The sequence below is a fragment of the Entelurus aequoreus genome, linkage group LG23, assembly GCF_033978785.1.
Source record: "Entelurus aequoreus isolate RoL-2023_Sb linkage group LG23, RoL_Eaeq_v1.1, whole genome shotgun sequence".
NCBI lineage: Eukaryota > Metazoa > Chordata > Actinopteri > Syngnathiformes > Syngnathidae > Entelurus > Entelurus aequoreus.
Window position 1 is genome coordinate 38,075,904 of NC_084753.1, and position 22,915 is coordinate 38,098,818.

Consider the following 22,915-nt stretch of genomic DNA (forward strand, 5'->3'; position numbering starts at 1 on the left):
CATAAATATCGCCTTCAGTAGAGCATTTAATGCTGATCCACATGGTGATGTTGGAGAAGAGCAGAACTTGTTTATTAGACTTCATCTTCATTGCTGATCTGGGTTTTAAATTGATATTAACCCTTGTGTAATGTTCATATTGTTGTTACTCAGCCAGTGTTGCATTTTGTGGCTTTTAATGCCTCACAATCAAACACTTTTATGTTAAAATACTGAACAGATGTTTATCTTATCCCAATTCCGAGCAGTATAAACAATATATATGGTTAATATTTGCTCTTTACATTTGTTGGGTCACATCATACTTGCCAACCCTCCCGTTTTTAGCGGGAGAATCCCGATATTCAGCGCCTCTCCCGACAACCTCCCGACAGAGATTTTCTCCCGACAAACTCCCGGTATTCAGCCGGAGGTGGAGGCCACACCCTCAAAAAAAAAAGTTTGCCGCAGCTGCGATTGGACCTGACCAGCCTCCGGGTAGAAGTACTGGAGTACCAATTGCTTGCCAGGGAAGATCTTCCCCAGGAAGCAAGGATTGACCGGTTTTGGGCCATGCTAGGGAGAGATGGAAGATTCCACACTCTCGTGCATTTGATGAAAGCACTTTTGTGCGTGCCACACAGCAATGCATCATCAGAGAGGGTGTTCAGCATGGTTAGAAAAATAGTGACAGAGAATAGAAAGAGGATGGACAATTCAACCCTTAACAAAGCATTGTACTTTCAAGTACAACAATGAGTAGATGAGTGTTGTGTGTGTATATGTGTAAATAAATGAACACTAAAATTCAAGTATTTCTTTTATTTATATATATAATAAAATAAATATATATATATATATATATATATATATAGCTAAAATTCACTAAAAGTCAAGTATTTATATATATATATATATATATATATATATATATATATATATATATATATATATATATATATATATGTATATGAAATACTTGAGTTGGTGAATTCTAGCTATAAATATACTCTCCTCTTAACCACGCCCCCCGACCAAGGCGCCCCCCCACCTCCCGATATTGGAGGTCTCAAGGTTGGCAAGTATGGGTCACATTTATAACTTATTTAAAACATGATAAAGAAAATCTATTAAAATCAAGATATGAGCGGAAACAAATTTACAAGTGAAGCAAGGATTTTCAAAACAACTGACTTTTATTTCTTTGAACTTGAAATTTAACCCATTCAGGTGCACAACACAAGCTGAAGACATGAACACAGAGTAAACATATCAGTCAAGACAACACATCAGCCCCATTCAGGTGCATAACACAAGCTGAAGACATGAACACAGAGTAAACATATCAGTCAAGGTAACACATCAGCCCCATTGAACACATGGCCCTGAGCCACTAGCCTATACAACACATGAGGGGCAGAGCTTTACTGTGTGTGTGTTGCAGATATACTTTTTGCACTTGATGCATGTATATTGTGTTTTCCTGTCCAACTTGGGTCTGCACACTTCGCACCGCTTCTTCTTGTTGCTGGTGTTCACAACCTAGAATAATGAAAAGATCAGGAATTTTACTAACACCTCTCTCTCTCTCACACTCACTCACTCACTCACTCACTCACTCACTCACAAGACATGAGTGCCAGACACGTACTGCAACAGCATCACACACTTACTTCAGGCCCTGCAGATTGTGGTTCTGTAGGTTGGGTGGACAGGGCACCAGCATTCTCCCCCTGAATCCTCCTCACCATGGCTGCAGAGGCTGGGGTTCCGGGGATATGTTTCCTTCTCTCGATTTGTGGTCTCACCAATGCCTTTCCCAGATCCTCAAGAAAGAGCCGTCTTTTCTGGAGCTTCGTTCGTTTCCACTCTGGGTTCAGTGCCATCCAAATGACAAAGGCATTGTACGCTGAGATGTCCAACATGTCAAAGAATATCACCAGTGGCCAGCGTAGAGTCCTCTGTTTGCAGCTGTAGGCCATCACCAGCTTGTCCATGTTGTCTACCCCTCCTGTTGTGGCATTATAATCCATGATGATCTCTGGTTTGTGAGGTTCCTGGTCACAGATTCTTCCATCCCCGTGCAGTGTACTCATGAGTACCACATTCTTGCCTTTCTTTGGCACGTAGGATACCAGGGAGGTGTCAGCCGTGTATACAAACTTAGAAGACTTGACAGGCCTGTTCTTTGAAGTCAGCAGTTGAGGTGGGAGCTCTGAGCTGTTTTTCCTTATTGTTCCCACCATGGTCAGCTTCCTCTTCAGGAGCTCCTGTCCCAGTTTGTGCGAGGTAAAAAAATTGTCGCATGTGATGTTGTGTCCACTGAGTCCCTGAGACATGTCGAGGACAACTCTCATTCCTTGGTTTTTCTCAGGGGCTTCTCCATCAGGTTTTCCTGTGTAGACTTGTAAGTTCCAAGCATATGAGGAAGTGGCATCACAGGCAGCCCAGATCTTTATACCATACTTTGCAGGTTTAGATGGTATATACTGCCGAAAGGGGCAGCGGCCCCTAAATGGCACCAGCTGTTCATCAATGGTGACATTTGGCCCAGGGTTGTACAGCAGGGGGAGGCGGCGCACCCACTTGTCCCACACTGTCCTGATGGCAGCTAGTTTGTCTCTCTGCCGTCGAGCTGGTCTGTCATCTCGGTGGTCAAAGCGGATAATCCTGGAAATGATGTGAAAGTTTTCCAGAGACATTGTTGCACGGAAAATTTCTCTGCCAGTTTGTGCATCCCACAGGGATTCTGCGGATTCCCCTTTGGACCTGAAAACTCCAGCAAGGATGAGAACTCCGAAGTAAGCATGTAATTGGGTTTGGTCCATTTCCTTCCACCTCTCTCCAAAAACACGTCTTCCATCTAAATTAGTGCAGTCAAGAATAATTTCCTGGATGGAATCTGGGATGAAAAGCTCAAAAGAAGACTTGATGTCCTGTGTGTGAGTAACTGCCATCAGTGTTGGCCCTGGTTGCATACTTATCACATTGGCAGCCTTGCAGGGTGGCTCTTTTCTTGGGCGAGAAGACCATTCAATTTCAGAATTTTTTGACATCCATATTTCCTCACTTGCTCCATGCTGACTGGCTCGTTCTGGGCCTGGGGCTGGCTGCTGACTGCTTGGTCCTGGGGCTGGCTGCTGACTGCTTGGTCCTGGGGCTGGCTGCCGACTGCTTGGTCCTGGGGCTGGCTGCTGACTGCTTGGTCCTGGGGCTGGCTGTTGACGGCTTGGTCCTGGGGCTGGCTGTTGACGGCTTAGTCCTGGGGCTGGCTGCTGAAGGCCTGGTCCTGTGGCTCGTCTTTGTTTTGGAACTGGCTGATGCTCAATCTCATCATCTTCTTCAGAGTCACTGTCAGACTCTGAATTTTCAGAAATGTGATCCTCAAATTCTGAAACGTCTTCTTCTGAATCCTCTCCCTCTACATCAGTCAGAGATTAAGAGCCAATTTGTTTTACTGTGTTACTTCAAAGAGCCACATCCTACACATGGACACAGATGAACATCTCACGCACATGCACGTTTGACGTCACTCAAACCGGCTTCGGCTTCTTCTTCTTATGTTAGACTGACCATACGTCCTCTTTCCCCCGGAAATGTCCTCTTTTGGGCGGGGTTTCTTAAATGCCTCAAATGTCCGGCATTTTGAGTTAGGGTTGCGTGTATTTTCAGTGTACGTCCAGGGTTAAGAACGGGTTAAAAACAAAACAAATTGTGGAGGCGAGCGCACGCAGCAGAATTCGCGAGGGACGGGCAGAGCACTACAAAGCACAAAACAGCTGTGCAGGGCGAGAGCTCGTCTGCTGTGTTTTGTTGAAATATAATTCACTCGTTTTGAGGCATTATTTATGTTTACATTGTATACAAGAGGTTATTTGGAATATTTCTACCTCTGCACTTTTTCTAAAACTGTGAATGTTACAGAATATAAGTGTGACTTATTTTGTTATACTGTCAAGCAGTGTTGGCGTTACCGCACATTGTGTGTCTTTTTACGCATTGAAATCAGAAAGGACGCGCAATTTCTGAAGCCTGCGTGTCACCCAGACGCAGATGGGTTTTTTTAACCTACCGCCCGGTTTGCTTGTTTTTTTATTGTCTCGATTATCGCTTTCCGTCAGTGTTTTCTTTTGTTTATATTTGCCGGGTCAAATTTCTGTCCCCGTTTATTGCGTTTTTATTGGTCATAAATTTTGATTTGCCGAAAGTTTTATCAATGACAAATACTGCCTCAGTTTGCACTCAGACAAGGGCTGTTAAAATAAAGACTTCATGGTAAAAACTAAGGCACTAATAGAGTTGTTACACCTTTCCTGCTTCCGGCTCCCAGACCGTAGTCGAGGAGCGCAGGGGAGACGTTCCTCCTGGGCTGATGTACTTCGGGGGTAACACCCTTCACCTTTAGCTCCGGACTTGAGGGTGAATGACGAGGCCGGCAGTTTGTTGCAACTTTGTGACTTTATTGGTGTCTTGCACACAGCCATCCACCAAGCTACTAGCACCTGCAGGAACTCACTGTTACCGCTCCCTCCCCTCTCTCGCCCACCCACTGACTGACGTCACTCACCTCACATGCTGGCATATCTTAAAGGGCCACACACACACATACGCTACTCTCATAACAGAGTTAAGAGCCGCATGAAACCAGCCAAAGAGCCGCATGAGGCTCGCGAGCCGCGGGTTGGCCAGGTCTGCTCTACATCATCATCAAAAACTTCTCTCTCTTCCAAAATGAATTCCAGGGCCCTCTGCACAGAGTACCTTCTGGCCATCTTGATCGGTTGTGATAAGAAACCACACTGGCAAAGCTATATAGTGTCCCGCCTCCAATTTGTAGCAGATAGAGTGTGAGAAAATAAAGATTCCCGCAAGACAGAGGGTCAAATGTGCGAGAAAATGAGAGCAGACAGTGTTGACAAACAATTTTGCAACCTTGTGTGGTAACTGCTTCTTTTGTGTTTCTGCACCTTCGGTGCCCACACATGGTTGCAACATTGTTTGTTGTTCATCGATGTTGCAAAACAGTTGCAATAGCAGAGTCAATGACAGCACACGACTCCTTGCTGCGTGCCGCCATTGTTGTTCGAAACAAAAAGTCGCTTCGGCGCTACGTCACATCTATGAAATCCCGCCCGGCGATCCGGATTGGTTCATTATTTTTTGCCATCTTGAAGGAGTTCGCAATGCCCTCGAGCCCAGATCCTCGTGTGGAGCTCAACGACCTACAAGGATCTGGCGAGAGTCAGGTTAGGGAAAACCTGCTCCACATTGAATTTAAAGGCCTACTGAAATGAATTTTTTTTATTTAAACGGGGATAGCAGATCTATTCTATGTGTCATACTTGATCATTTCGCGATATTGCCATATTTTTGCTGAAAGGATTTAGTAGAGAACAACGACGATAAAGATCGCAACTTTTAGTATCTGACAAAAAAAGCCTTGCCCCTACCGGAAGTAGCGTGACGTAGTCAGTTGAACATTTCCGCAAAGTTCCCTATTGTTTACAGTGATGGCGGCCAGAAGTGAGAGCGATTCGGACCGAGAAAGCGACAATTTCCCCATTAATTTGAGCGAGGATGAAAGATTTGTGGATGAGGAAAGTGCAAGTGAAGGACTAGTGGGGAGTGGAAGCGATTCAGATAGGGAAGATGCTGTGAGAGGCGGGTGGGACCTGATATTCAGCTGGGAATGACTACAACAGTAAATAAACACAAGACATATATATACTCTATTAGCCACAACACAACCAGCCCCAGGGACCGTTCACCTAACCCAAGGTTCATAAAGCTTATATATTTACCCAAAGTTACGTACATGACACGCACGTACGGGCAAGCGATCAAATGTTTGGAAGCGCGCGGGTGGGACCTGATATTCAGCTGGGAATGACTACAACAGTAAATAAACACAAGACATATATATACTCTATTAGCCACAACACAACCAGGCTTATATTTAATATGCCACAAATTAATCCCGCATAAAAACACCTAGGTATTTGTTATGCTAGCTCCTGGCTCCTAGCGCCCGTCCATATAACCCGCCAATACAATTCAAACACCTGCACAACACACACAATCACTCAGCCCAAAGGACCGTTCACCTAACCCAAGGTCCATAAAGCTTATATATTTACCCAAAGTTACGTACGTGACGCGCACGTACGGGCAAGCGATCAAATGTTTGGAAGCGCAGCTGCGTACTCACGGTACCGCGTCTGCGTCTGTGTATCCAAATCAAAGTAATCCTGGTAAGAGTCTGTGTTGTCCCAGTTCTCTACAAGCGTCTGTGTATCGAAGTCAAAGTCCTCCTGGTAAGAGTCTCTGTTGTCCGAGTTCTTTGATCTTGACTGCATCTTTCGGGAATGTAAACAATGAAACACCGGCTGTGTTGTGTTGCTGACTTCCCTCGCAAAATACTCCGCTTCGCACCGACAACTTTCTTCTTTGCTTGCTCAGCTTCTTTCTCCATAATGCAATGAACAAACTGCAACAGATTCACCAACACAGATGTCCAGAATACTGTGGAATAATGAGATGAAAACAGAGCTATTTTGTATTGGCTTCAATGGGGGAGCCATACTTCTGTTTCACTGGCTACGTCACGCGCATACGTCATCATCCAAAGGAGTTTTCAACCGGAAGTTTAGCGGGAAATTTAAAATTGCACTTTATAAGTTAACCCGGCCGTATTGGCATGTGTTGCAATGTTAAGATTTCATCATTGATATATAAACTATCAGACTGCGTGGTCAGTAGTAGTGGCTTTCAGTAGGCCTTTAAAAAGAGTTACAAAAAGAGACAACTGGAATTATATCAAACTGATTTTTGATTTTTATTGGAATGTGTCATTTTGAAAATGCTTAAACGAAAATTAAAAGTATGTTGGAGTTCGGGTGTTGGTGGAGGGAACAGTGATAAAGTCATCTAAGTAATTTGTGTTAAAAAGGGGGCAGATAAATATAAGAATAGTATTCTTCCATCTGCTCCTTTCTGATCATGGAAATGTATAAGAAACAAAAAAACAATGAAAGTGTCAACTGCATATGGCTTGTATATAAGAAATGATGATGAATGATGATGCACCCCCTGCATTCGCGCGCGTATGAATCCAGGGAATGCGGAAGTGTAATTGGTCATTGAATGACTACATTTTTGTATTTTGTCACTTATTATACACTGCAAACATCAAATGTATGATTAGGTCAAGCGAGGGTGCCCAATTGATGACACAAGAGCTACCCATGAAACATTAAAAAAGCATGAAAAATGGTTAAACAGAAATACAGATATCATGTAATCACGTTGATACAAATAATGAACAGAGATACAAATAATTGTTCTCATAAAACATCCATCCATCCATCCATCTTCTTCTGCTTATCTGAGGTGTGGTCGCGGGGGCAGCAGCCTAAGCAGGGAAGCCCAGAATTCCCTCTCCTCAGCCACTTCGTCCAGCTCCTCTCAGGGGATCCGAGGCATTCCCAGGCCAGCCGGGAGAGATAGTCTTCCCAACGTGTCCTGGGTCTTCCCCGTGGCCTCCTACCGGTCGGACGTGCCCGAAACACCTCACTAGGGAGGCGTTCGGGTGGCATCCTGACCAGATGCCCGAACAACTTCACCTGGCTCCTCTCAATGTGGAGGAGCAGCGGCTTTACTTTGAGATCCTCCCGGATGGCAGAGCTTCTCACCCTATCTCTAAGGGAGACCCCCGCCACCCGGCGGAGGAAGCTCATTTCAGCCGCTTGTATCCGTGATCTTGTCCTTTCGGTCATAACCCAAAGCTCATGACCATAGGTGAGGATGTGAACGTAGATCGACCGGTAAATTGAGAGCTTTGCTTTCCGGCTCAGCTCCTTCTTCACCACAACGGATCGATACAGCGTCCCCATTACTGAAGACGCCGCACCGATCCGCTCACGATCCACTCTTCCCTCACTCGTGAACAAGACTCCGAGGTACTTGAACTCCTCCGCTTGGGGCAAGATCTCCTCCCCAACCCGGAGATGGCACTCCACCCTTTTCCGGGCGAGAACCATGGACTCTGACTTGGAGGTGCAGATTCCCATCCCAGTCGCTTCACACTCGGCTGCAAACCGATCCAGTGAGAGCTGAAGATCTTGGCCAGATGAAGCCATCAGGACCACATCATCTGCAAAAAGCAGAGACCTAATCCTGCAGCCACCAAACCAGATCCCCTCAACGCCCTGACTGCGCCTAGAAATTCTGTCCATAAAAGTTATGAACAGAATCGGTGACAAAGGGCAGCCTTGGTGGAGTCCAACCCTCACTGGAAACGGGTCCGACTTACTGCCCGCAATGCGGACCAAGCTCTGACACTGATCATACAGGGAGCGGACTGCCACAATCACAGTCCGTTACCCCATACTCTCTGAGCACTCCCCACAGGACTTCCCGGGGTACACGGTCGAATGCCTTCTCCAAGTCCACAAAGCACATGTAGACTGGTTGGGCAAACTCCCATGCACCCTCAAGGACCCTGCCGAGAGTATAGAGCTGGTCCACAGTTCCACGACCAGGACGAAAACCACACTGTTCCTCCTGAATCCGAGGTTCGACTATCCGGCGTAGCCTCCTCTCCAGTACACCTGAATAGACCTTACCGGGAAGGCTGAAGAGTGTGATCCCACAATAGTTGGAACACACCCTACGGGGTGTTCATAAAACATAAAACATGTCAAGTTTATTTAGCCTTGTTTTTAGACTAATTAAAAATTTACCTGCTCAGTGGCCTAGTGGTTAGAGTGTCCGCCTTGAGATCGGTAGGTTGTGAGTTCAAACCCCTGCCAAGTCATACCAAAGACTATAAAAAAATGGGAGCCATTACCTCCCTGCTTGGCACTCAGCATCAAGGGTTGGAGTTGGGGGTTACATCCCCAAAAATGATTCCCGGGCTGATGCTCACTGCTCCCCTCACCTTCCAGGGGGTGATCAAGGGTGATGGGTCGAGTGCAGAGAATAATTTCGCCACACCTAGTGTGTGTGTGACAATCATTGGTACTTTAACTTTAAATGACCTGATGGCAAAGTGACGTCATTCCCATCCACTGGCATCGTTAAAGGAATCATTTGATTCAGAGGAATTGATTAGAGGTGGGAATCTTTGGGCATCTCACGATTCGAGTACGATTGAAGTGAAGTGAATTATATTTATATAGCGCTTTTCTCCAGAGACTCAAAGCGCATTACATAGTGAAACCCAGTGTCTACATCTTTATGCTACTTTTATCAATTGCAGGTGGGCAAAGTGTCTTGCACAAGGACACAACGGCAGAGACTTGGGTGGCGGAAGCGGGGATCGAACCTGGAACCCTCAAGTTGCTGGCATGCCACCCCAATTACGTCCGCGATTACGATTCAGGCTCTACGATCCGATTAAAAATCGATTTTTGATGCTTCTTTTATTATATTTATATTAATGAAGTTTTACATTTCTTTTCGTTTATCAACTTGCAACATTTAAAAACAGCGCATTTGTAATCAGAGACAGTTGAATTAATTCCCATGAATGGAAATGTGTGCAAAACTGGAACTTTAGTGTCCTAAAATAAAGGAGCTGGTCGGATCTCTCTCGCTGCGGGTCAGCCAAATTTTACAACGGTCTGTGTTACTTTATTTACAATAAATATATCATTGATTATTGACGCTTACTCGTCGATTTTTCAATTGCCCATGTTCGAATTGCGATGTGTCTAAAAATCGATTATTTCCCCCACCTCTTATGTGTACATGAACCGGTTTTCGATTCCCATCCCTAGAGAAAATGCATGTTGATGACACATTCTTCTGATTTAAGACTTGAAGTCTATGAGCATGAACTGATGAAGACTACTTGGATGAGAGGCCAAACGTCTTCTAAGACAAAGTGAACAGTCCAGTTGTGATGGACTGAATGCCCTGAGAATAAAATGATATGTGGATGTTGTGCTTACTTGGACTGTGATGAAGCTGTGAGGACTCAGGTGGTTTGTCTTCATGGTCTTCAGTCTTCACAGAGACAACAGTCAGTGGAAACTCAGCCTCCTCCTGCTTTCTAAGACACTCTTTCTCCTGAGTGATCCACATTTCCTCCTCTTCCTCTTTAATGTGGGGGGGCTGCTGGGCGTCTGTTGGGTAAATAGGGAAATAATATCGAAATAATAAAAGTAGTTTTTGACTGACATAGTTAACACAACAAAATATTGTTTTGTTCTTCTTTGTGTTGAAAGAGTGTAGCTAAACAACCAATAAAAACACGGGGAAAGACTTCCTTTTGTGCCAGCCCCTAAGATTACTTTAAAAGTGGTACAGTGAGTAAGAAAAAGTGACATGAAAATGTGGGGGAGGGGCATAGCTGTGTATAGACCGAGTATGGCCAACTTACTTTCAAAGTTAGTAGCAGACATGGCGCCCTGTTGTCGCGTGAGGGGCTTTTGACCAATCGTTTAGGAGATCCTCTTGCCGTCCTCTGTCTAATTGGCAACAATAACCTTGGAATGGCATATTTCTAACCATACTTTTATTATAATGGAAGTAAAAAAACAATCATTATTCCAAAACTACTTAAAAACAGTCATACTATGTTTTTGATATAACGTAATATACTTGTCTTCATGATCATTTTGTTGGCTGGGTCAAAAGGAACTCTTACCAAAACATGTTTTACTATGTGGTAGGGGTGTAACGGTACGTGTATTTGTATTGAACCGTTTCGGTACGGGGGTTTCGGTTCGGTTCGGAGGTGTACCGAACGAGTTTCCACACGGACATATTAAGTAGCGTAACGCACGTTGTGTAAACAATGCACAACACGCGGCATGCTAGCAACGACCGGGCTACGATAGACTGACCATACGTCCTCTTTTCACCGGACATGTCCTCTTTTGCGGGGCTGTCCCGGCGGAGTTTCTTAAATGCCTCAAATGTCCGGCATTTTGAGTTAGGCTTGCGTGTATTTTCAATGTACGTTCAGGGTTAAGAAGGGGTTAAAAACAAAACAAATTGTGGAGGTGTGCGTGCAGCGGCATTGGTGAGGGAGGGGCAGAGACAGAGAGAGCGAAAGAGTTATAATAAACGCGCATGCGTCGCCAGGCTCTGCTTTTTATCGATAGATTTATCAGATTTGATTTTTTATTATCTATAGCAGGGGTGTCAAAAGTGTACCCCGGAGGCCATTTGTGGCCCACAGCTAATGTTTTAAAAGCCCACAGCACATTCTAAAAATACTATTAAAATAAACAAAAACATAACAAAAGTGATATAAAAAAGCTTAAAGATTAAAAGTAATTTAGAAAAAGTTGTAATGTTGACTAATAAAACCAAGCTGTTTTTTTTCTTTCAAACTGTCATTGCTCAAAACATAATATGGAATCAAAATCAATGTTATTATGAATTATTGACCTATCCAAGGTTCCGATTACTTCACATCAAATATTCCACTAAGAAAAATATTTTTGGCGGGAGATTTTGCAAATTTGGTAAATAAATAACCCAAAAATGTAGGTTTTGTTGTTTTCTTACTGTACCGAAAATTAACCGAACCGTGACCTCTAAACCGAGGTACGTACCGAACCGAAATGTTTATGTACCGTTACACCCCTACTATGTGGTGTTTTTATGGAGTATCTTCATCAACAATTCCTCTTTAGAGCACAGCTCCCACATTCACTTGGAGACCATCTACGACACGCTGAAGGAAAGTCAGTCACCTTTATGTTCTTTTCATAAATCAACTGTTGACTACTTTGTTTATTGAAAGATGATTGACAATACATGTTTACTTTCACTTATTGATGCACGTAGGTCAGAATCAGGAAGTGAAATTAGCCATGAAACTACGAATTGTATTGATTACAATGCAAAATATATTTGGTGACCGTGTGAGTTACATGTGGGATCTGAGCCAAGGATGTCGTGGCTTGAGGCACCTGTGGTTAAGGCCTATATAAATAAACGTTGATTGATGAGGTGGTTCGGGCATCTGGTCAGGATGCCACCCGAACACCTCCCTAGGGAGGTGTTTCGGGCACATCCGACCGGTAGGAGGCCACGGGGACATGTTGGGAAGACTATCTCTCCCGGCTGGCCTGGGAACGCCTCGGGATCCCCCGGGAGGAGCTGGACGAAGTGGCTGGGGAGAGGGAAGTCTGGCCTTCCCTGCTTAGGCTGCTGCCCCCGCGACCCGACCTCGGATAAGCGGAAGAAGATGGATGATTGATGTTGATACAAATTGTTACAGAGGAACACCAACCTCTCATAATTATGGTGTGTATGAAACAGTCTTGTTTTTAACAATGTAAAAACAAAAAAGCGTGTTAATGATAAAATACAAAGTTAGCGTAAGAGTAAAATGAAACAAACCTGTATGTAACCCAATTTGATGGTGTTTCCTGTAATAGGTGTCCAGTAGTTGTTGTCGCGCCTTCTCCTCTTTTGTTGGAGAAAGATCCATCTCGTACTCTGCTATCGTTCTTTCGCACATTTCCCTCACAATCACAACACTTTACACTCACACTTGATCTCTGCTTAGCGATGTGTTTTGATCACTTCCGCCTCTCTTTGTTAGCAGCTAACAAGCTAAGCTAACTAGCCAGCTAAGCTAGTAAGAGACGCGCCAGGGCGCTCAGACTAATGTATCCGAATACAAACAAGTATTACTATTAAATGTTCTATTAAACGACATATACTGTACGTGTACATGTACGTGGTGATTAAAAACACTGAACAATAACGTATTTTCCGTTCAACGCTGTTACGACCATTTAACTACCCGACCAGTACCGAGAGATCCAATCGGTCCACGCATGCGCAAAGACTACGTCACTTCCGTTCTATAAATATTTTACGATGGGGGCGTGGTCTATGTTGGCAACGCTAATTCTATTAGTTGTTGTAGTCAAACACGGACTTTGTTTTGGCTTTCTAACTAGCAATGTGCGTCCGTTAAGAAGTGAGTAGCTTTGTTGGCACTTTATTGTCATTTACGTACGGTTTAAAGTTGTTTCTTCGCCGTGTTTGTTGCTTATTTGTGCTGGTTTAGTGAAACTTTATTAGTAGATTGCACAGTACAGTACATATTCCGTACAAGTGACCACTAAATGGTAACACCCGAATAAGTTTTTCAACTGGGGTCACGTTAATCAATTCATGGTAAAAAAATAATAATAATTACCGTATAACATCCGATTTACAAGCTTACGAGCTTTGTATAATGCTAACAGTACTTCCTGGCATTATATTTTAATTGCTGTTTGTGTCGTGTCTTTTGTCTTTTCACTACTTTGTTCAGGGCTAGCATGTTATTACTCCCATCTTGTGGCGAGATGATGTTACTACACTGGATTGACTATTGTACATCGGTTATGGAATTCTCTTTACAATGAGATAAAAGAGTGTAGAAATATATTCCAATTGAAAATATATATGTATAGACAGAACAATAAGATCATATGGACAGCCGTAAGTGTCTACATTTTGCTTTATATTTATTATTGTACTTATTTTTTGTCTGGTTTTGTATTTGTTTTGTATCATCCTGTGAGGTGTATATTACTTTTTTTGTTCGGTTTGTACTTCATGAAGTTTTACACTTGTTGTTTTATTTGTGTGTTTTGTCTTTGTTTTCATTATATTTGGATGTATTTGTTTGGTTTGTATGCTTGTGAATAGGGGCTGCGAATCTTTGGGTGTCCCACGATTCGATTCAATATCGATTCTTGGGGTCACGATTCGATTATAAATCGATTTTTTTCGATTCAGTGTGATTCTCGATTCAAAAACGATATTTTTCCGATTCAAAAAGATTCTCTATTCATTCAATACATAGATTTCAGCAGGATCTACCCCAGTCTGCTGACATGCAAGCAGAGTAGTAGATTTTTATAAAAAGCTTTTATAATTGTAAAGGACGATGTTTTATCAACTGATTGCAATAATGTAAATTTGTTTTAACTATTAAATTAACAAAAAATATGACTTATTTTATCTTTGTGAAAATATTAGACACAATGTGTTGTCAAGCTTATGAGATGCGATGCAAGTGTAAGCCAATGTGACACTATTGTTCATATTTTATTTTTTATAAATGTCTAATGGTAATGTCAATGAGGGATTTTTAATCACTGCTATGTTTAAATTGTAACTAATATTGATACTGTTGTTGATAATATTAATTTTTGTTTCACTACTTTTGGATTGTTCTGTGTCGTGTTTGTGTCTCCTCTCAATTGCTCTGTTTATTGCTGGGTCGGGTTTGGTTTTGGAATTGGATTGCATTGTTATGGTATTGCTGTGTATTATTTTGTTGGATTGATTAATAAAACATATAATAAAAATAAAAATCGATTTTTGAAAAACGAGAATTGATTCTGAATCGTACAACGTGAGAATTTGCAATTTGGATTCGAATCGATTTTTTCCCACACCCCTAAATGTACGGCTTACCCCTGCTTAAGATGGCGGACGTGAAGACGCGTTGTTTCTCTCGCGAGATCTGACAACACAGCGCGCGAACAAAACAGGACCAGGATGAAGCAAAATGGCGTTCGATCGATACGACGTCATTGTGGTGTTGATAATTCTGTGTACCTATTATGTGCGTACATGTACACATTTATGTCGTTTCGTAGAGTAAACATCGTTGATGATTGTTTGTATCCGGATACATTCAGTCTGAGCGCACTTTGACGCTTCTAGTGTCACCTTTGTTTGCTAGTTAGCTTAGCGTGTTAGCTTAGCTTGTTAGCTGCTAACAAAGAGAGGCGGAAGTGATCGAAACGCATCGCTAAGCAGAGATCAAGTGTGAGTGTAAAGTGTTGTGATTGTGTGAAAATGTGCGAAAGAACGATAGCAGAGTACGAGGAGGAACTTTGTCCAACAAAAGAGGAGAAGGAGCGACAACATCAACCATGGACGCTGTTTTCAAGAAACATCAAGTTGTGTTACACAGAACAGGTTTGTTTACTTCTTACTCTCACATGTTTACTAACGTCATATTTGCTTATTAACACTATTCTCGCTTTGGTTTCGGTTGTCTGTTGCCATCAACTGAAGCGGTCCGAGCGTCTGGTTAGCATAGCATGCTAGCTCAGAAAAGGAATCCAGCAAAAAAAGTCAAAAATTGCTGCGCTCTCTCAGCTTTATTAAGGTCACCCGATCATAAACATTTTTTTTAGAGTATGACATTCGAGGTCTGCACAAGAAGGTGAGGAAAAGAAGTAAAAGTTGACCCAGACACCTCTGCATGACATCGCCACACACACACTAGGTGTGGCGAAATGATTCTCTGCATTTGACCCATCACCCTTGAATCATTTTTAGTGATTTAACCCCCAAATCCAACCCTTGATGCTGAGTGCCAAGCAGGGAGGTAATGGGTCCCATTTTTATAGTCTTTGGTATGACTCGGCCGGGGTTTGAACTCACAACCCCGACATAATGTTTACGGTCTTCAAATATTTAAAAAGTGCTAAAAACAACTTTATATAAAGTCTGTTGTTCTTAAAGCCAATGTTTTTTTCCCCCTAATATCAGTAAAATGAATTAATTACATTTTAAATTGTTGTTAGATTGATATATATCTTCTGAAAGGCCAATTAGCCGAGGACAGATCGATTTTTGTCGATTTAATGAGTATAAATCGATCAATCATTACACCCCGAGTGTAAAAATTATTAACAATATCAAAGTGATGTACGCTACCGGACAACATTTTGGACACACCTTCTTATTCACAACACAACTGATGGTCCCAACCCCATTGATAGAGCCAGAAATCCCACTAATCAACCCTGTTAAGGCACACCTGTGAAGTGAAAACCATTTCAGGTGACTACCTCTTGAAACTCATCCAGAGAATGCCAAGAGTGTGCAAAGCAGTAATCAGAGCGAAGGGTGGCTATTTTGAAGAAACTAGAATATAAAACACGTTTTCAGTTATTTCACCTTTTTTTTCGTTAAGTACATAACTCCACATGTGTTCATTCATAGTTTGGATGCCTTCAGTGACAATCTACAATGTAAATAGTCATGGAAATAAAGAAAACACATTGAATGAGGAGAAGGTGTGTCCAAACTTTTGGCCTGTACTGTATATCTATAAAAGCTATAGAGGGCTTTGGATTTGTTTACTAAGTATTCCATCATGCATTACCAGCTGCCATATTGGTAGGCTTTGTTCACAGAGAGTCATCGTTGACGATAGCACTACACGCAATATTTCTGAACTATTCAGTGGAAAATAATATTGATAGAGAAATACCGTGAGTCATTAGATAAAAAGTCCCTTCTTCATCACAAGGAGAAAAGACTCTCAGGCTATGAGAAACAAAATTCTCTGGTCTGATGACACAAAGATTGAAGTCTTTGGTGTGAATGTTTGGAGTAAACCAAACCTTGTCCAAGCTAGGGATGTAACTATTACAGCGATTAATAGTAAACCCTGGTAAAATTCCAGGCAGTTAATATTACTTTTTCAAATGTTGACTATCATAAAACCGTGTTTGATTACGCATCTTTACAAAACTGTCTTTTTTTTCCTAATGCGTGTGTTTATCTTCTTGTGTCCTGCAGACATCGTTGAAGAACATCTCCCTGAGCAGCAGGAGTGGACCTATCGTAAGGAACAGGAGGAGCCACAGCCCCCTCACATTAAAGAAGAAGATGAGGAGCCAAAGTTTTCTCACATTAAAGAGGAAGAGGAGGAACACCGCATCAGTCAGGAGGGAGAGCATCTTGAAGGGTTAGACGCATTCCCAGTGATTGGTGTCCCCGTAAAGGGTGAAGATGGTGAGGTCAAAGGTGAAAGTGAGGAGAAGAGAGAGGCGGAGCCTCCAAGCAGCAGCTCAACTCAACACATGACAACAGAAGCTGATGGAGACCACTGTGGAGGATCACAAGCAGACAAGCTCTTAGCTCCACTATCAGATAGTGAGGACACAACGTCACACTCTCCTGACACTGATGATGAACACTCTAAAGATGATAAGACATGTCACACTGACAACACACACTTCACATGTTCTCTCTGTGACAAAACCTTTAATCGTCGTAGTCATCTGAAGAGACACATGAGAATACACTCAGGAGAAAAACCGTTTGCATGTTCAATCTGTGCTAAAAGATTTATACAAAATACTGATTTGGGAAAACACATGAGAACACACACCGGAGAAAAAACATTCATGTGCTCGATTTGTAGTAAAAGCTTCTCCCAGAAAGCGTATTTGGTTACACACACAAGAACACACACTGGTGAAAAACCTTTCATCTGTTCAGTCTGCGGTAAAGGTTTTCTCCAAAACCAAGATTTGAAAAGACACATGAGAACACACACTGGCGAAAAGCCGTTTGTCTGTTCATACTGTGGCAAAGGTTTTCTGCAAAATGAAGATTTGAAAAGACACATGAGAAAACACACGGGAGACAAACCATTCATGTGCTCAGTTTGTAGTAAAAGATTCTCCCAGAAAGCAAATTTGATAATACACACAAGAACACACACTGGTGAAAAACCTTTTATCTGTTCAGTCTGTAGTAAAGGTTTTCTCCAAAATCAAGATTTGAAAAAACACATGAGAATCCACACTGGTGAAAAAACCGAGTGCTCAGTGTGCAGTAAAAAATTATCTCAGAAGCAACATTTGAAAGCGCACATGAGGAGACACACCGGAGAAAAACCCTTTTCCTGTTCAATCTGCGTCAAAGAGTTTGCACAGAGGCAATGTCTAAAAAGGCACATGGCAACGCACACCGGTGAAAAGCCCTTTTCTTGTTCGAGTTGCAACAAAAGATTTTGTGAAAAAACAAGACTTGTGGTACACATGAGAACGCACACTAGGGAGACAACACTGAGTTGCAGTGCGTGTGGTGAAAGATTCTCTTCTAAGTACCAGTGTAAGAAACACAAGTGTGCTGGTGAGAACAGCAGCAGCAAATGAAGATGCAGGATTTGAAATAAATGTGTTTATATTCCAGTTAATGACATGCATTATTATAAGCTGTGTTTCTTCCTACTACTTTTCAAACATGTTGGTTTGTGAAATAGTAAATATGTGACGTATACGCTGCAACTGTATGCATGTTGAAAAGTAACTACCGTATTTTCCGGACCATAGGGCGCACCAGATTATATGGTACACAGCAGACGAATGGTTTATTTATTATCTTTTTTCATACATAAGGCGCATTAAAAGAGTCATTTTTTTATTTATTTTTTTCTAAAAGTAAAACACTTCCTCATGGTCTACATAACATGTAATGGTGGTTCTTTGGTCAAAATGTTGTATAGTTGATGTTTTACAGATCATCTTCAAGCCGCTTTATGACAGTCGCTTCAGGATGCGCCGTTTTGTGGGCGGTCTTATTTACGTGGCTCACCTTCGGCAGCGTCTTCTCCCCGTCATCTTTGTTGTAGCGGTGTAGCGTGCAAAGACGCGAGTGGAAAAAGTGTCAAAAGATGGAGCTAACTGTTTTAATGACATTCGGACTTTACTTCAATCAATAACGGAGCAGCATCTCCTCATCCGGAAATGTGTCCCGTGAAAAACCGTCCGACTGGAACTCTAATAACTAAAGTTCCTTGGGTGAATAATGTAAACTCACTACACCGGTATGTTTTAGTGCTTTCATGGCGAGTTTACTGACAGATATAAGTAAGAACTTTACACTACTTTATATTAGAAATGGCAACAGCGGAGGATCAATGTCCCATAACAAGAAGATAGAGAAAAAGAACTATGGCGTCGGCGCCGATGCGCGCGCAATTTCTCAGGATTTATGCAGATCCCAAATACAGATCAGCAGGTACCAGAAGGTAAGAAAAGTTGCTTTTGCATAATATTGCGAAACAAAACGTCAGATAATATCCATCCATTTTCTACCGCTTATTCCCTTCGGGGTCGCGGGGGGCGCTGGAGCCTATCTCAGCGACAATCGGGCAGAAGGCGGGGTACACCCTGGACAAGTCGCCACCTCATCGCAGGGCCAACACAGATAGACAGACATGTTTTTTGTTCCGCAAATAGTTTTCATTTTACACCAACATAGACGCTGGAAAAGTGTGTTATTGTTTGTGCTACGGCGACCATCTTTTGGACGACTTTGCTCTCTGTGCTGACAATGTACTTTGTGTTTCATGCCGGAAATATATTTGTCTAGCGTTTCTGCTCGAAATGATTGTTTATACGTCACTCCAAGCAATGTTTGCAGTTTTTACAATACAACTAAAACAATTCACACTTACTAAACTGCCTATTTGTACGTGCTATCGCAATGTAATCAAGCTAGCGTGGTTAGCATTAGGGAATATGCTAACACGTTTGCAAGTGTTTGTGTTAGTATTGTTAACTTACCATGGCATTCTTTTTGTATTGTTTCAGTTTTGTAAATTCACCAAAACGTCACCGTGGACTTATTGAGTCTGTTTAGCTGATTGGAGAACTTTGTAAATGTTTATGTAACTGTTTATTTACATACCATAATTCTTTCCAAACGGTGCCTGTGACACCGTTTGGAAAGAATTATGGTATGTAAATAAACAGTTACATAAACATTTACAAAATCTTTCGGTACGTCTAATATACAGTAGGTAAACACATTTATTAATTTTAAAATTTGGTGGGTCCAGCTTTAATACCACTCTATGGCCCGGAAATGACAGCAATAAAGATCTATTACTATTATTATCCACCAATGATAATCCTACATAAATCAGATAATCTCTACTTTACACTATGAAGTAAAAGGAAACTTGACAGATGGATAATATGTCTTACCTTATACACACACACCATAATAATACTCGTATGTTGAAGCACAGTACAATCCATCAAGCGGTGCGGCTTCATAGCTTACCAAAGTCGTACTAAAACAGTTTGATAGATTTTTGAGCGCCGTGTGTAATGTTCTATATTTTCAATGCAACATTTAAAATGTTGGTGTTGTTTAGGCTTGCAGGCTACACTTATCTCTTATGTTTGACTGCCATCTACTGGTCACGTTTATCATTACACCATGTACCAAGTAAAATTGCTTCGAGGTTGGTAGGCAAAACCAGAATTATTCCGTGCATTAGGCGCACTGGGTTATAAGGCGCACTGTCGAGTTTTGAGGGAAAAAAAGGATTTTAAGTGTGTCTTATAGTCCGAAAAATACGGTAATACCAAACTGCAGCATTAGTAAGAATCCTTTCAAACGTACCAACAGAAATATCAATGGATAAAGTGAAAAGAGAGTAAAGGTTGCAAAAAAATAGACGCTAAAAGACTTCAGACTAATAGAGGAGTGAAACGTGACAGTGTATTCATTTGACTGGTGTTTAATAAAATAATCCCTGCTGAACTGTGAATTGATTGAGAATGTGACGTATGAACGACAAAGTCAGGGAATCTAACCCACAACCACCACAGTGCTTTAGATGTCAAAGAATTGGACATACAACACAATAATGTCAATGGAAACAAAGAAGTGTGAAGGAGATCTTGAATGTGGTAAATGTGCTAAAGATGCTAAGCTAAAGTAGTAGTACTAGTACTACATATCAAACACGGTCTATTCCCCCTGTCTCCAAAAGACTTAAAGTTATCAGCAAAAACCCGGAGATAAAAATAAATTTTTGGTCCAAACAAGCCGGCTTCTCCAACCTTTATCAGAAGAACAGGCAGGCAGGCTTCCAGAAGATGTTACAAGAGTGAACCTATAACTATGACCTAAGAGGGATTCATGTGTATTTAAAACAAAGGTATGAACAAATGTAAAAAAAAAAATAAAATAAGCATATGATATAAAGGAATTCATCTATAAAATCATTTAGAATCAAACTTAAAATATGTAACACTCTTCAAACATTTAAAAAACTTAAAAAAACTATTATAAATATAAGTGAAAAACTGTTTCATATTGAATTATGACTATTTATATACTCGTAAAATAATCTCGGTATACAACATATGTTTTGTTCACGTTACTGTTTATATATACACTACCGTTCAAAAGTTTGGGGTCAGATTGAAATGTCCTTATTTTTGAAGGAAAAGCACTGTACTCTTCAATGAAGATAACTTTAAACTAGTCTTAACTTTAAAGAAATACCCTCTATACATTGCTAATGTGGTAAATGACTACTCTAGCTGCAAATGTCTGGTTTTTGCTGCAATATCTACATAGGTGTATAGAGGCCCATTTCCAGCAACTATCACTCCAGTGTTCTAATGGTACAATGTGTTTGCTCATTGGCTCAGAAGGCTAATTGATGATTAGAAAACCCTTGTGCAATCATGTTCACACATCTGAAAACAGTTTAGCTCGTTACAGAAGCTACAAAACTGACCTTCCTTTGAGCAGATTGAGTTTCTGGAGCATCACACTTGTGGGGTCAATTAAACGCTCAAAATGGCCAGAAAAAGAGAACTTTCATCTGAAACTTGAAACTCGACAGTCTATTCTTGTTCTTAGAAATGAAGGCTATTCCACAAAATTGCATATATATATATATATATATATATATATATATATATATATATATATATATATATATATATATATATATATATATATATATATATATATATATATATATATATATACTATATTGCCAAAAGTATTTGGCCACCTACCTTGACTCACATATGAACTTGAAGTGCCATCCCATTCCTAACCCATAAGGTTCAATATGATGTCGGTCCACCTTTTGCAGCTATTACAGCTTCAACTCTTCTGGGAAGGCTGTCCACAAGGTTGCGGAGTGTGTTTATACTAGGAATTTGCCACCATTCTTCCAAAAGCGCATTGGTGAGGTCACACACCGATGTTGGTGGAGAAGGCCTGGCTCTCAGTCTCCGTTCTAATTCATCCCAAAGGTGTTCTATCGGGTTGAGGTCAGGACTCTGTGCAGGCCAGTCAAGTTCATCCACACCAGACTCTGTCATCGATGTCTTTATGGACCTTGCTTTGTGCACTGGTGCACAGTCATGTTGGAAGAGGCAGGGGCTCACTCCAAACTGTTCCCACAAGGTTGGGAGCATGGAATTGTCCAAAATGTTTTGGTATTGTAGTAGAATTTCTGATCTTTGACCTATAGTTCATGTCTGTCAAAAATGTATGCTCATTTTGATTTCTCTTCCTCTTCTGTGGGACAAAAGTGAATTTTAAGTCATGCCAACCTGTCTACAGAATGTGTTGACTGTCTAAAGGATTCGAGTTGTTATGGAACAGATAGGGAAAACAACAAGACATTGACGCACTCGATAAGGAACAATGACGCACAAAAGACATATAAAAAATGGCAGAAGACCGGAACTCGAGAGTGATTTTGGCTTGTGTGTGTCTTGTTTACTCCGGAGTAACATGTGGTCTGTCTGCACGGCCAACTTAATTCAACCTGCACTTCTGATAATGGGTAAATAAATTTGTTGTACTAAACTACTTTTGTTGCCTGTTTAAGCTTCGGACAATCCACTACAGTATCCTGGAGCATTCAAAGTTCCTTTCACTGGAACTAAGGAGCCAAGCCCAACTCCCGAAAAACAACCCCACACCATAATTCCTCCTGCACCAAATTTCACACTCGGCACAATGCAGTCCGAATTGTACAACGGTTGACTTTGTAATATTTAGGAGGGAGGACATTTTTCATGACTGGATTTGTTGCACAGGTGGCATCCTTTGATAGTTCCACGCTGGAAATCACTGAGAGCGGCCCATTCTTTCACAAATGTTTGTAGAAACAGTCTCCATGCCTAAGTGCTTGATTTTATACACCTGTGGCCGGGCCAAGTGATTAGGACACCTGATTCTCATCATTTGGATGTGTGGCCAAATACTTTTGGCAATATAGTGTATGTACACAATGTTGCATATCAATGTATGTACTGACTGAAACAAAAATCGATTTTAATCAAAGAAAAAATAATAATCTACTGTATAAACGGTGTAGAATATT

The 22,915-nt window shown here is 41.5% G+C and overlaps 2 protein-coding genes across 2 annotated transcripts; one reads left to right on the forward strand and one right to left on the reverse strand.

The window, feature by feature from the left end:
• Positions 1 to 1,164: 1,164 nt before the first annotated feature.
• On the reverse strand, positions 1,165 to 12,771 carry LOC133640588 (piggyBac transposable element-derived protein 4-like). Its single transcript, XM_062034093.1, has 4 exons — positions 12,340 to 12,771; positions 9,933 to 10,106; positions 1,653 to 3,400; positions 1,165 to 1,521 (listed from the first exon to the last, which is right to left on the reverse strand). The coding sequence occupies exons 1-4, from the start codon at positions 12,458 to 12,460 to the stop codon at positions 1,378 to 1,380; spliced, it is 2,187 nt and encodes a 728-aa protein (XP_061890077.1). The 5' UTR covers positions 12,461 to 12,771; the 3' UTR covers positions 1,165 to 1,377.
• A 1,629-nt stretch (positions 12,772 to 14,400) lies between these two features.
• LOC133640676 (zinc finger protein OZF-like) lies at positions 14,401 to 18,103 on the forward strand. Its single transcript, XM_062034232.1, has 2 exons — positions 14,401 to 14,931; positions 16,549 to 18,103. The coding sequence occupies exons 1-2, from the start codon at positions 14,886 to 14,888 to the stop codon at positions 17,913 to 17,915; spliced, it is 1,413 nt and encodes a 470-aa protein (XP_061890216.1). The 5' UTR covers positions 14,401 to 14,885; the 3' UTR covers positions 17,916 to 18,103.
• Positions 18,104 to 22,915: the final 4,812 nt, after the last annotated feature.